Here is a 12783-nt window from a genome sequence, read left to right as displayed (position 1 = left end):
GCAAGGGGGGAGCCAGGATGACAGGTCAGAGGGGAGAAATTGTTCTCTGCAAACTTCAAGATTGGGTACCAAGCTCCACCAGCAAGCCTAAGTAAGCTTTACACAAGAGCACCTGACCTCAAATTGAATATCATAGTCAACTTGGGGACCAGGAATCACCATAGCCGACTACAATTAGCAGCAGTAATGTTTGAGATTTTTGGGTGTAGGAAAACCATCAGACGAGGAAAAAAGAGGCTGGAGACAAAGAACACGGTAGCTTGCAAAGAGGTCAGCCAGCTACTGGAACTGCAGAAAGATGTGAAACCTAAGAAGTACAACCAAGGGTCTTGGGTATGCCCCAAAAAGCTAGCCCAAAAGAGTACAGCCCCAACAAACCATCACCCAAGCACCTGCCTCTGCACAACATGGAAGCTCCTTTCAGCCACAGATGAGCAGGCACATTGATCAATACATGAGCGTGCTAACCCTAACCCTGAAAAGGAATGGAAGAAACTCCAGGGGAGCAAAGCAATACCTACTGGGGAATAAAGCAGTCACTAAAAGTTATCCTATTGCCAAGGAATGTTTGCTCATGTCCATAAAAAAAAGACAAAATTCACTCACTTGTAGGTTTATTTTTTTAGCTCATTCCATTTATTAATGTCTGCTCTTTTCTCTTTACATTTTTTTCACTGTTAAAAGTGTTTCGGATAATGACCAGCTGTTTGTAGACTGACCTATTTGAAGTTCAAGGTCAGGCCTGTTGAGCTTGTAAGGAATTTGCGTTACACATGTCCATTTACACGTATTTGCTGTCACAAGAGGTGTGACTGGGCTGCGTGACAGGACCAGTGTCAGAGAAGTGTTGTGAAGTATTAGTGACAGATGTGTAGCCTGCTTTGGATAAGTGTATGCCCTTGTAGGATTGGTGCCTGTGTCCTACACAGACTTGTGGTTAAGCTATAAACACATCAGGATTATTTTGTGGTTAAATTTACTTCTAAGGCCAGCTGTGTGCATCTAGTGTCCACTGACTGAGTAAACATACCTTCAGTAATGTTATATTTATTGTGAAATACAGAGGTACTTTCTGAAATATTTCAGTAACTGAAGTAAGGCGACAGTATGGAACCTCAGACGTTAGATGTAAGTAATATTTCAATATCATTTTATAATCCTGGAGGAGAGTACTGACAACAGTGTTAATTTCAGGACTACTTTATTTAAAGGTTTGCGTTATCAGTCTGTTAATTGTATTTCTTAAAAATGCATAAAAAAACATGTATTTTAATTTTCTAGTCATCACTTAAAAAACGAACCACCTCTTTTTTTTCCATGTCAACTTTCCATCCCCTCTTTGCTGTTGCACTCTTCACATCTTACCATGGCTGCACCTTAGGTGAGTGCTTGAACTCTTGCACACACATGAACATTACTTAGTTGCTTTATCTGCTATCTGAAGGCTCTGCGTGATGCTACTGCAATTCACAACAAAGTCACACTCCCAAATAATATTGGTCAGAAAGAGATGTGATTGAAAGTGTTTGGCTGACCTTGACTGCTTCCCTGTTGACACAAAGGTGAAGATCTGTGATTAAACTGGAAACATGCGATCACTTGAATACAATGAGGTTTTGTATTTCTTCTTAGTAGTTAGGCTGAATGTTGCTTTTTCATGTTTCATTTTGAATCATTTTTTTGTTCTGTCCTGGGGAAGCAGCATGTGTGTGCGCGGTTGTGCCCCTCTATTTGCCGGCATGCAAGCACGGTGCTCAGCTGGCCAAGCGAGAGTTGTGTAATTGCAGGGTTATTGCTGCTGAGCCTGATGGGTAATGACACATTTGCAAATTAATTCTCAGTGCAAGGCTGTGATTAGCATACGGAGAGAAGCATCTTGCACACAAAGACTGATACACTCAGCCGCACACATGCTCGCACACTTCACAGGCCTCTAATCACCATTGAGAGGTCAGGTTAAATGGGGGTGTGTAATGGTGGAGTGGGTGCAGGCTACAGCAAGTACGGGTGAATGAAGGGTGATGGGAATTTCTTTTCTCGACACATGATGAAAACAATACATTTATTTTCTTTTTGAAAAATTATATCACAAAGCCTCTGCTGCTGTCATTTAACTTTCTTTCTAGTTAATTTGCCATAAAAAACATAAATATTTCTTTTATCAATTAAAACATATATCCCAGAAACATAGTTCTTGTGACATTCTAGAGTGCACCAACTATGAGGTTGTATTGGGTTGCTAAACAGTCTGCAAAGAATGGTTAAAGCTTTATTAGTTATTTACCTGTGAATGAAAACCCCACCAATTCAATAAGAATGCATCCTGCTTTCTGCTAATCTATTTTACTTGTCTTGTTTCTTTTTTTTAATAAAAATAATGGTATGTACACAGAGAAGTAAAGAGCATAGCGGCTTCACAGGAAGTTGGCCTGTTCTGTGTAGACGTGTGAATTCCGTCTTTCTTTCGTCCTCTCTTTGTCTTTTTGTCCGCTGATTGGATTGTCCCCCACTTCCTGCTTTATCCTTCTTAACGCTCTCCTTTGTTCCTTCCTATTTTCCCTTCTTCCTCTCACTTTTTAAACACACATCTTGCAGTTTCACATGTTTTGTGAACCTTAAGGAGCCCTCTTTTCTTTTGAAAATTCTGTCCAAGGACAGGCATGTGCTCTCCTTAAACTCAGTGTACTCATCCACATAAAGAATGATCCTCTTGTTAAATATTAGAGAGCAGCAGCTATTGTCTAGTATTTCTTATCCCTCAATGAGCATCTGAATAGAAAAGTAAATAAGTTATATTTTTCATTCCCTGTTCCCTATACAGCATTGGTAAGCTAATAGTTTGAGATTATAGATTCCCTTTTTGGTCTTCGAAGAAAACGATCTAATATTCTGATTTACATTCATTTGAAAAAAAAGAAAAAACAATGTAAATGTTTGTGATAAATAGGCAGCAACTGAATCCTCAAGATACATTCACGCCGCCCTTGTCAACGCGTGTTCACTTCCAATGAAAAGTCTATGTAAATGCACATAAATGCATGTTTTGGACTTTCACATTTAAGATTTTTGCATTCCTGAGTTTCAACAACTGTCGTACCAAACGTGTGGCCATTGAACGCGCGTTGAAAGTTAAACCAGGTTAAACTTTGACCAATCAGGCACTCGGATTTGGCAGTGAGGAATGGATTGTGTCCCCTTTAATTCATGGAAGTGCCAACCGTTTGAAAAGCAATCATAATAATTTTGTACCCAGCTTGAATTATATGACTCCTGGACTTTCATAAATGAGCTGTAAAAGAAAAAACCTGGAGCGAGATTTGTACAACTTTGAAATTTCCAACTGTATTCGGTGGACATGCACTAGTAAACAGTAGCAAAAGAAAAAGAGGACCCCCCTCCCTGCTCATCCAGTGTGAACACCATATGCTGAAAAACGCACGTTGAAGAATGGACGTTTAGCGCATTCTTGAACCTGCGTAAAGTGCCCAGTGTGAACGTAGCATTAAAGATCACTTTCACAAAATAATCTTAATACGGGATGAGCAATTTTGATAAAACTTGGAGTTAATCCTATTTTAAAGGAACCATTTGAATGTACAAAAATGTGACAGATTTTTTTTTAAGGTTTTTACACTTCATGTATAAGACTTATATTTTGTTGAGAACGGCTAAATTTATTGTTTTTGTTTTTTTGCCTTTGGCTTGTCCACTGTGTAGAACCTGAATGTTGCATTTTAAGTTGTCTGTCTGTCATCAGACTCTATAGTGTAGTTGCCTCAGGGAGACATGCCACCCACCAACCTGTCTCACAAGGTGCGAGACACTTCATCGCCCACCTCACGCACACACCTGTGCAAATCAGCCCGGAAGCACGCGCATGCCTTGCAGCAATGGCAATGTGGGCTGTTTGCACACATTTAGCTCTACGCAACAGTGTTGTGGCAAACGTGAACATGTTTAACTGTTTCTTGCAAATATACACACTGTTGGCACAGCGTCCCAATTAAACATTTACTCGTTTATTTTAAGGGGCTTTGTTCTTACAGAAACCCTACTCCTTCCTTGTTCCATCCATATCTCGATTTCGATCATTCCTCTCCCCACTTTGTGTCTCTTTCATTCTGTCTCCACCTTTAATCAAAACCTATTAGCGATTATTTGCTTCATTTGCCAGGGAGCATGCCTTCCGTACACCCACTCACTCTCGCTTGGCTTGTAGTGATTGTGAAAGCGTGTTTTGGGTTTTATTACCTGCTCTCCGAGTACTCGTGAAGGCATAATACCCCCTCAACATAACCCCCCTCCGCTTCCTCACTAAACTCTTGTCAGTATTCTGTTTTGCTCCCCCACTTAGCCTCATAGAATAGGTTGGAGAGGTAGTGACCCCACAGGGATAACTGTCCAGACCTTACCTGTCCTGTGTCTCTTTTTTGAATACCACTCCAGCTATTCCCGTGATTTGCCGTGGAGGCTTCCCAGCGGATAGTTAACTCCTCACCCCAACTGCCACCCTCCCAGTCAGGTTTGTGTGCAGAGCAGGCGGTGGCATAGCACAGGATGCTTGCGTGTTTATTCAAGTGTGTGCGCACGAGGAGAGAAAGGGGAGTGAAGAGGGTTGGTGGTGGTGGTGGGAATAGTCTGGTGTCGGCACAGCATGGTGAGCAGTCTGTGCACTAGGCTGCACAAGCCAAGTTTTCCTAGACGGACACACAAACGCACCCACACGCACACAGACAGAGACGGGGACTCTCATTTTCAAAGTGGAGAACGGAGGCGGGTTTTTTTTTATATTTTCTTCCTCCAAATACACGGCTGTTCTATTGTGAGCTTCTCTTGAAGACCTGCTGCACCTACTGCACTAGCTTTTGGTTGATGCCTTCCTACTGTCTGATACAGTGTGAACAGATGCTCCCTTGATAGTCGTTGGCCTCTCGCTGTCACCAGGGCTGTGCAATCAGCTGTCGCCCTGACTCCAAATTGAACTACAGCCACTCTGCTCCTTGAGGAAAGCATCAGCACTGTCTGGTATTTCCTTATCATCTGCACTCCTGCATTTTCTATCCCTTCTCTTGCTCCACCACCCCCATCATACACACACAGCACAAGTGCAGACAACCACGCACACACATCCATGCATCCTTTTCTCTCTGGTCGTGTTGTTGCCTGGGGGGAGTTCATTCTGCCCTCTTTCTCTCCTCCTCTCCTCCACCTCCTTCTCTCTGTTTCGGCCACGAAAGCGAGAGAAGAAAAATGGGAGGGTGAGAAAATCAGAGAGGAGGAAGAGGGGAAGAGAGATAGCAGCAGAGGTAGCAGAAGAAGCAGAGCCGCTTCTCCTCTGATCATCTTTCTTGGACAGAGGGATAAAAGACAGTTCCAGGGATCAGTCACTGCTCTCGTCCATCGTCGGGATTTACCCACTCTGGGTTTTTACTCCCTCTTTCTTTCTTTTACCTCTTCTTGGGACCGGGCTTGCTTGCTTTTACATCTTCCTCAGGCTGTCCCGATTGTCTGGGTGTGTGCGTGTGTGAAAAACCTACAGAAAGCTTGCCTACTGCTGCCACTTAGAAGCGGACTGTGAGTGTGTGACCTTTTGCCCAGGGGATCTGGGGCAACAGCAAGGGGGTCAAGAGTGGGGGCGTGCTCAGGGGTTGACCCTTGCACTGCGCAGTCTGTGCATGTCTGTGTAACTGTCTGAGGGTTTGTGTGCATGTGTGTGTCTTGGCCGGCTGGGCGGCCCCAGCCTCATGCTTGGTTAGCGAGGACCAGAGAGCAGAAATGACAGGCTGAATCCCAGGAGCGGCACCACACAGACTCGCGTTTCTGGGCGGTTGCGAGGGCACGGCCCCTCTGTCCAGGTCAGCCAGGATTGCTGTTGCTCCTGTTTAATGACACTGAAAGTGTAACAATGTTTGGACTAAAAGCACCACTTTACTACCTGCCAGGTAAGATGCTGCTTATGTGATGTCAAATTGTGCATGCCTGTGTTTTTATACCTAAAGAACTATAGTTTGCAAAAGTATGGTGGTAGATGTATAAGCAACTGAGACAAGCTTTCAGTTGCATTTAAGAAGACACAATTTTTTGTTCTAATGGTTCCTGAGGTTACAACCTAATAATCAATGCTGCTAACGCTTTGTGACAGCAACTCTCCCTCTGCTTCTCTAACCTTTCACCCTCTTATCACCACAGACGTCATCAGGTTTAGATGGATGCTTAGAGATGTCCTGTTTTAGCACAACCTCCCAATCTGTAGGAAAGAAAGTGGCAAATGTTTGTTTGTTGCATGAGTGATTTGTTTATCTGAAGAAGAGCGTGTGCTGTGGCTGCCGCTGGTTGGTGCTTCAGTACATTTTATGACTGACCTGCAGCAGGTTGTGGAGAGGACTATCGATATGACAGAAAAGAGGAAAAAAATTAATGCAGATTTAAATTTTACAGTTTAAAATCTAAAGTCATTACAAATTCCATTTAACTCAACTCTTGCTCTATATGTTTATATTAATTTACTGTATTCAAGAATATTTATTGCTGTCAGGCTTTTTTATTTTTGGGTTTTTGTGTCCTTAATGAGGTCATGGCCATTGCCTGTAGATACCTTTTTTTAACTAGATGGTCCAAAAGACTCCTCTGTTTTCAGTTACATAAACAGTCAACTGGTTTTGTGGCAGACATTATCAAGAGTTTTACCACATTAGTATCTGATTTAAGTGGAAAATCAGTGACACTTAAATGTTTTTTCTAAGTTTCAAGCAATTGCAGCTTTTTGAACACGTTTTTTCTCCACCTGTGTCTTTCCTCAGCATGCTCTCTGTGTCGTGCTAGCCCACCTCTGTTTTTCATAGGGAGCATTTTGAAATGGATATTTGCTGGTAAAGGCTGTTGAGAGCCTGCTGTGTGAGAAATAAAGACTGAAAGAGACACACAGAGGTGCTTGTGTCAGGGGTTGCAGAGAGGCACAAAGGACTCAATGCAGCAATTTTCTACATGTGTCAAAGCCTCTGACCGGTGTGCTCTTGAGACTCAAGGTATGGCATGCCTAAATTAAACAGAGCAACAGGAATTAGCTGGAATGATGAGAAGACGCTGGAAGGTAGGTTGAGACAAAAGGTCTTCTCCTTCCCAGTTTGTCGCCTTGGAACTTCTCCCATCTCCTTCTTCATCCTCGTTATTCCCTTTTCCTTTCCACCCTGACCCACTCTTGGTTACTCTCTGAGTGTGTGGATGTGTGTGTGTGTGTGCTCTACTGACTGCTCCCTGTGATCCTTAAACCTCCGACACCCACCTAGCCTGCAGCAGAGAAACCACACAGATTAGAGACACAGAGAGAGGGGTTTCTTTGTGACAGAGGCCAAAGCTAGTAAGGTCAGAGTGTGTGTGTGTGTGTGTGCCCAGCACTGTGGGTTGCTTCTTCTCTTCCCCCTTCTTTCATTCAGTCACTGAATGAGCCCCGCCTGCCTTCCCATCTTAACCACCGTTGCCTTGACGACCATGTCAGACACATGCTAGTTCTCCATGATTATTTGACAACAAAAAAAAGGTTGGGTTAAATAAAGAAGAATGGGTTGGGGGTAGTTTTGATGAGAAGGAAAGCAGACAAAGTGGAGAAAGACCTGCATTAGCAGAGAATAACAGCATTTGGTGTGAAGATGAAGGTGGAGAGCAGAAGCACTTGAACTTAGGTTGCATTTACATCTCAGCTGAGGTAAGCAGAGCAGGGAGCAAGCACATCAAAATGGACGATGGGTCAGGGTCACTCTCTCAGTACGCCTCCTTCTCACCTTTGACTTCTCTTTTTTTTCATTTATAGCTTACATTCCTTCTTTATTTTAACAAAGCTAAGATAATTTTTATTTGTTTTCTAGATGTAGCTGAAATATTAGGAGCTTTGCTCACTAGGTATATTACTTGAAGTCCCACTCCAATCACCTTTTGATCTATTTTAGAAGTGTTCCCAGTGGTCTTTTAATTATGATTATGTGGCAAAATCAATAACCTGTGTTGTTTTCTAGGACATAGTTCAGTGGGAATTTAGAAATTCGCCTTTGAGTTGTGGACAGGGCTGTTGGTGCGGAGTGAACCCATACCCCCCTTCCCGTCATCCATCTGTTTATGGTAGCTTACAGCCCCTCACACCCCCAATCTAACATAAGTATTGCAGCAAAAATGGCGAGCAATATTGGAGATCTCCAGCTGTACAGTTTTGAGCCAGGTGCCAGCTTGGACGAGGAAAACAAAGACATACATGGTTTTATTCGTCTGCAAGCTGATGCATCCAAATGGGGATGAGAAGGGAGCTTGTGGCTTGCCCTTGCAGGTTCAATGTTACTGCTACTGGCTTTTTCCATTTCTGACTGTTGAAATTCTTGACCAGTCTAATTTCCTACATTTTAAGTGATGCTCTTTTTGAATGACTTCTCAGGTCCAATTAAAAGTATTTAAGACCAAGCACGCAAATAAACGGTGAATAAAGATCTACTGCAACAAAGTGTACAGCTGTTTCATCAAAGCTGCTCTTGTTGACATTGATAATTGTATGAGTATAGTGTATTTGTTCTGTCATTCACTTCATTTAAAGGTTTCCGTAATCTTGTACAAATCTTGCGAACAAGAGAAACGATATTGGAGAAGAAAATTGCCAAGTTTGCAACAAGATAATGTTGCAAAAAATAAATAAAACAGCTGAGATATTTACCTATTTGGTATGATGACAGTAAATTTACAGTTGAGTAAATAAAGAAAAGTATTGTCCTCTTCAATTCATCTTGTTTATGAAAAATGTAAATAAATATCAAACCGATAACTATATTTTTAGGAAATCTAGTTGAATGCATTGGCGTTTTCTCATCATGTCTCCTTGGTTCACTTTAAAAATCAATCTCTGGAAAAACTGACAAGGTGGACAAAACGCCCTTTTCCCCTCTCAGACAAATTCAGACCAGGTTAATCAATATGTGTGTAAGGCATCCCCAGTGTTAATCCCAGATCAGAGTGTGGACTAATTGCTCATGATTATCAAGTGCTCATTTGAGGGAGAAAAGCTGGAATGTGTGTTCGGGCAATTTTGTTGTAAATACAAAAATCTTATGTGTATTTGGAGAACAGCTCCATGACTCTCACTGTTAAATGTAAAATAGGAATATACACTATGTAAGAAGATTATCTCTGCAGCAGTGAAATCATTATATCCAATTAACTACAACATCCTTCCTCTTCTCTGCTCCTGACTAACATCTACTCAAATTAAATTCTTTCAAATCATGTTTTTGCATCTTACGCTTTGTGTACAGCGTCCATCGATGTGTCACCCATCTCTCTGCATCTTTTTCCTCTTCCCTCTATGCTTTTATCCCTCACTTTACTATATCATTGCATCCATTTATCTATTTTATCCCCCTTCTGCTTCATAGTCCTGCCGTCCCTCCATCCCTCCCGCTCCATATGCTCTGACAGCTCTGTCATTAGATGGCAGTAGCAGCAGTAAAGCAGTCACAATGATAGACTACCAGCTCTCTCTTCCTTTCTCTCCACCACTCATTCTTCCCTGCTCTGCCCTTGCTATAAAAGCTATGACCCAGCCACAGTGTGGCATCTGCTCCACCCAAGTCCACTGGAAGCCCCGCCCCCATAGTGTCTGTAAAGGTCGCTGGTGCCACATCTCAACAGCTGCCCTGCTTGCCTCCTATAAACTGCTGGTCTGTTAAGTTTTGACCCTCCACACCTGTGGCCTCTGCATTGTAAATCACTTCCTGCGTCTGTGCAGGTCCAAAAACACACATTAATATTTAGAACCTAATGCAAAACATAAACAACTTGGCACAGGGTTTCACATAACCATAATTCAAAACTGCTACAAAATAGAGGTAATCTATGTGTCCCACAGTCTCTCGTCTTATGTAAAAGCTTTACCCATCGTCTGACATGAGAGTATTTGCGATGATGGGATTAGCTTCTATGGAAAACCATGTTCAAAAAATAGGAGCAACCAGATCCCTTTCCTTAGGAAAACTTGATGTAATTAAATACGTTTTTCCCACAGAAAAGACAGTTACAACCATGCACAGGCGGCATATGTGAATTATGAATAAAATTGTGTGAAATAGTAGTCAGTATTCCAAAATCATTTTTATTTTATCTTATTGTGGAATGAAGCCAGTTTTGTTGCAAAAGCTAGAAAATATTTAAATACTGGGATAGGAATGGCTGGATGTTCTGTGGCATTAAATACTTTCGCCTGAGCACAAGCTGATTAGCCTCATATAAAAACAACAACAAAAAACAAGATGTTTTATGTCTGTAATCTTGTCTTGTCAGCTTAACCCCAAGGCAGAGCAGTTTGTCCACTCCATTGCTTTGTATATTGAATTGTTTGCTCTGCTCCTCTGCGGCTCCGGGCAGCACACACATAAAAATGCTAGAGTGGACTGGTAAATATTTTCTTTACAGGTTGTCTATATACTGGGGCATTATTTGGCAGCTCTTGTGTATCATATTTGCAATTCTCATCAAACATTGCGCTGCAGTGGGGAAAACTCACTTTTGCTTTTCGATTTGGAGTCTTTTTGAGGCTTTATGACCCCCCGTGTGAAGAAGAGGAGCAAAGAGTACGTGAACCCACATGTCCCAGCTTTTTGTGTGTGCATATTATGCTTGTGCGCATGTTGTCACCTCTATCCTGAAGTATCAATTCAGCACCAGAGACAGCTAAGCTCTAATCGTCTTCATGTTCCTTTGTTTCTTCTAATTAAATTATACTAAAGAGAATTCTAATTAAACCCTCTGTACATCTGATGGTGTCATGTTTGTGCTCATGCACACAAAAGCCCTCACACATAGATGCCAGATGTGTATTTAAATGCTCAGAGATGTGCTGCAGATCAACATCAGAAAGCATCAGCTTCAACTGGTTTCTAAGCATCTTTTGACCGCCAGCAGCACAACACTGACCTGAGAATGAACAGGGGGAAAACATGGAGGTTTTGCTGCTTGTGGGATTGATTTGGTGTGATTTTGTGAAGCAAATAATTAGTAAAAAAGAGTAATAAACTTAGTTTTTAAATACATTTTTGAAACAAAACCTAATGAATATGGGGAAATACAGCTATGAAGAGACATAAATTGTTTTTGTTTTTTTAAAGGTGGGAGCGTTTTATTGATTTTTGTCTGCAGCACTGATGCGAGTCCTTGAACAGGGTCTCTGTGGGAACATTGACGCAGCACTATAACAACAAGCTACACAAAGCTCTGACTCCTGCAGATTAGAGTTGTGTTCAATGGGCTTCAAACCTCCGGACCAGACCACCGCTCCAGACTGGCTGGGGCCATAGTCCCACACACATGCATTTATTTGTTTATTTATTCATTTCACATAATCAATGAGATAACCGTCAAGGATATGGATTTTTCTATAGAATGACTGTACGGTACATGCTGCACATACATCTCTGTTAGGCAGAAAGGGTAATTTTTCAAAGCATATTTTCTGACAGCATGAGTTTAAAGCTTTCTTTGTCCAAATAATTTTGCCCATAATTTACATTAAAATTAAATTTATTTTAAATTCATGATAATAGTTGGAATAGTTTGTTTTACGTTTTAGATTACTTCGAAAGGTAGAGAAAAACTTAGCAAAAACATATAAAATACAGATAAATTACTGTTATATTAACTTGCTTTAAGGGTTGAAACTCTATAACTCAGCCTATTTGGTGCATACACATATTGCAGGTATTTGACACAAAAGATATAAGTGTAATATTGAAATAAAAACCTTTTTTTTGGCAAAATTATCATACATATCTTTGTGAAATAACAATCTCTTTATGTTGCCCAACTCAAAAATGTCATTTATTTTTTTTCATAATTCTGGACCAGACAGAAATATTTACTTAATATTAGGAACCTGACACAGTAGATTGTCTCCCTTACACGAATGTTTGTTGGTTGCGGTGTTCTACATGTAAACTGAGATTAGAATAGCTGAAAATATTGGTAAATGACCCTGTTCTGCAGGGCAGCAGGCTTATTTTGTTCATGTCCAGACCAGGGGCCTGTTTCAGAAAGGAGGTTAAGTGTAAACTCTGAGTGCGTTAACCCTGAAATCAGGGAAACCCTGGGTTTACGTTTCAGAATGGGAGGTTTGTTAAACCAGAGAAAGCAGAGTAAGTCAAACCCGTTTCTGAAAGAGAGGTAACTTATACTCGGAGTCAGTGTCCATGGTTACTTACGCTGTGAACCTAACCTGGTCGGGAGCAGGTTTTATTCTCTAAACTCAAGGTTTCTGCCGGTCCCCTCCCCTTTTTAAAGACGAAGCGGTATTTTTCGCTTTTACCTTCATTGCCCAAATTTCCGTCACACAGAGACGGTCTAAGTGACAAGAATGGCTTGTCCTTTTTTGGAGGACCCAATAGACGAGGAGGCTGCATTAATTCGTAGAGAATTACATTTACCTCGTGCGAGGATTTTGAGACCTAGACTCGATTTTTTGTCATTTCTCCATACGTTTTTGTTTGAGCGTTACCGTTTTTCGTTGCAGTCAATTACATATATACAATGAAAACAACATTAGATATGTATTGCTATGTAGATGTTTCATATGTCAAATATTGTCAACAAAGCCTACATCCATGACATGCTCAAATTTGACCTGATTGAATTATGTTTTTATACTTCATTTTTAGCTGCTGCCATGTTCTTTTAATTCCTGCAGGATTGCATCTACATCAAAATGAAATCAGGGACATTGAATTAGATTAATGTAACAATTACTTTTAGGAAACACAATTT

At 41.3% G+C, this 12783-nt stretch overlaps 1 protein-coding gene and 1 long non-coding RNA gene across 5 annotated transcripts in view; one reads left to right on the top strand and one right to left on the bottom strand.

Annotated features, from left to right (window-relative positions):
- Positions 1-4552, bottom strand: part of LOC110017710 (uncharacterized) — a 33258-nt gene extending 28706 nt beyond the window's left edge. Inside the window, exon 1 of the long non-coding RNA XR_013654864.1 lies at positions 4413-4552. This is a non-coding gene — a long non-coding RNA (uncharacterized LOC110017710). The remainder of the gene's footprint in view (positions 1-4412) is intronic.
- gse1b (Gse1 coiled-coil protein b) overlaps positions 1-12783 on the top strand; it is a 167833-nt gene that overhangs the window by 100744 nt on the left and 54306 nt on the right. For 2 of the 4 annotated variants that reach the window (XM_078944534.1, XM_011491857.4), the window contains exon 1: positions 5091-5942. The exons of the other annotated variants lie outside the window; for them this stretch is intronic. In XM_078944534.1, the coding sequence (XP_078800660.1) occupies positions 5906-5942 (37 nt within the window). In that variant the 5' untranslated portion in view covers positions 5091-5905. Of the gene's footprint in view, positions 1-5090; positions 5943-12783 lie in introns of those variants that run through there. 4 annotated transcript variants of the gene reach the window in all.

This window comes from Oryzias latipes, chromosome 3, assembly GCF_053564925.1.
Source record: "Oryzias latipes strain Hd-rR chromosome 3, Olatipes_Hd-rR_3.1".
NCBI lineage: Eukaryota > Metazoa > Chordata > Actinopteri > Beloniformes > Adrianichthyidae > Oryzias > Oryzias latipes.
The sequence above is the reverse complement of the archived record's forward strand: the minus strand, read 5'-3'. Positions and strand labels throughout refer to the sequence as shown.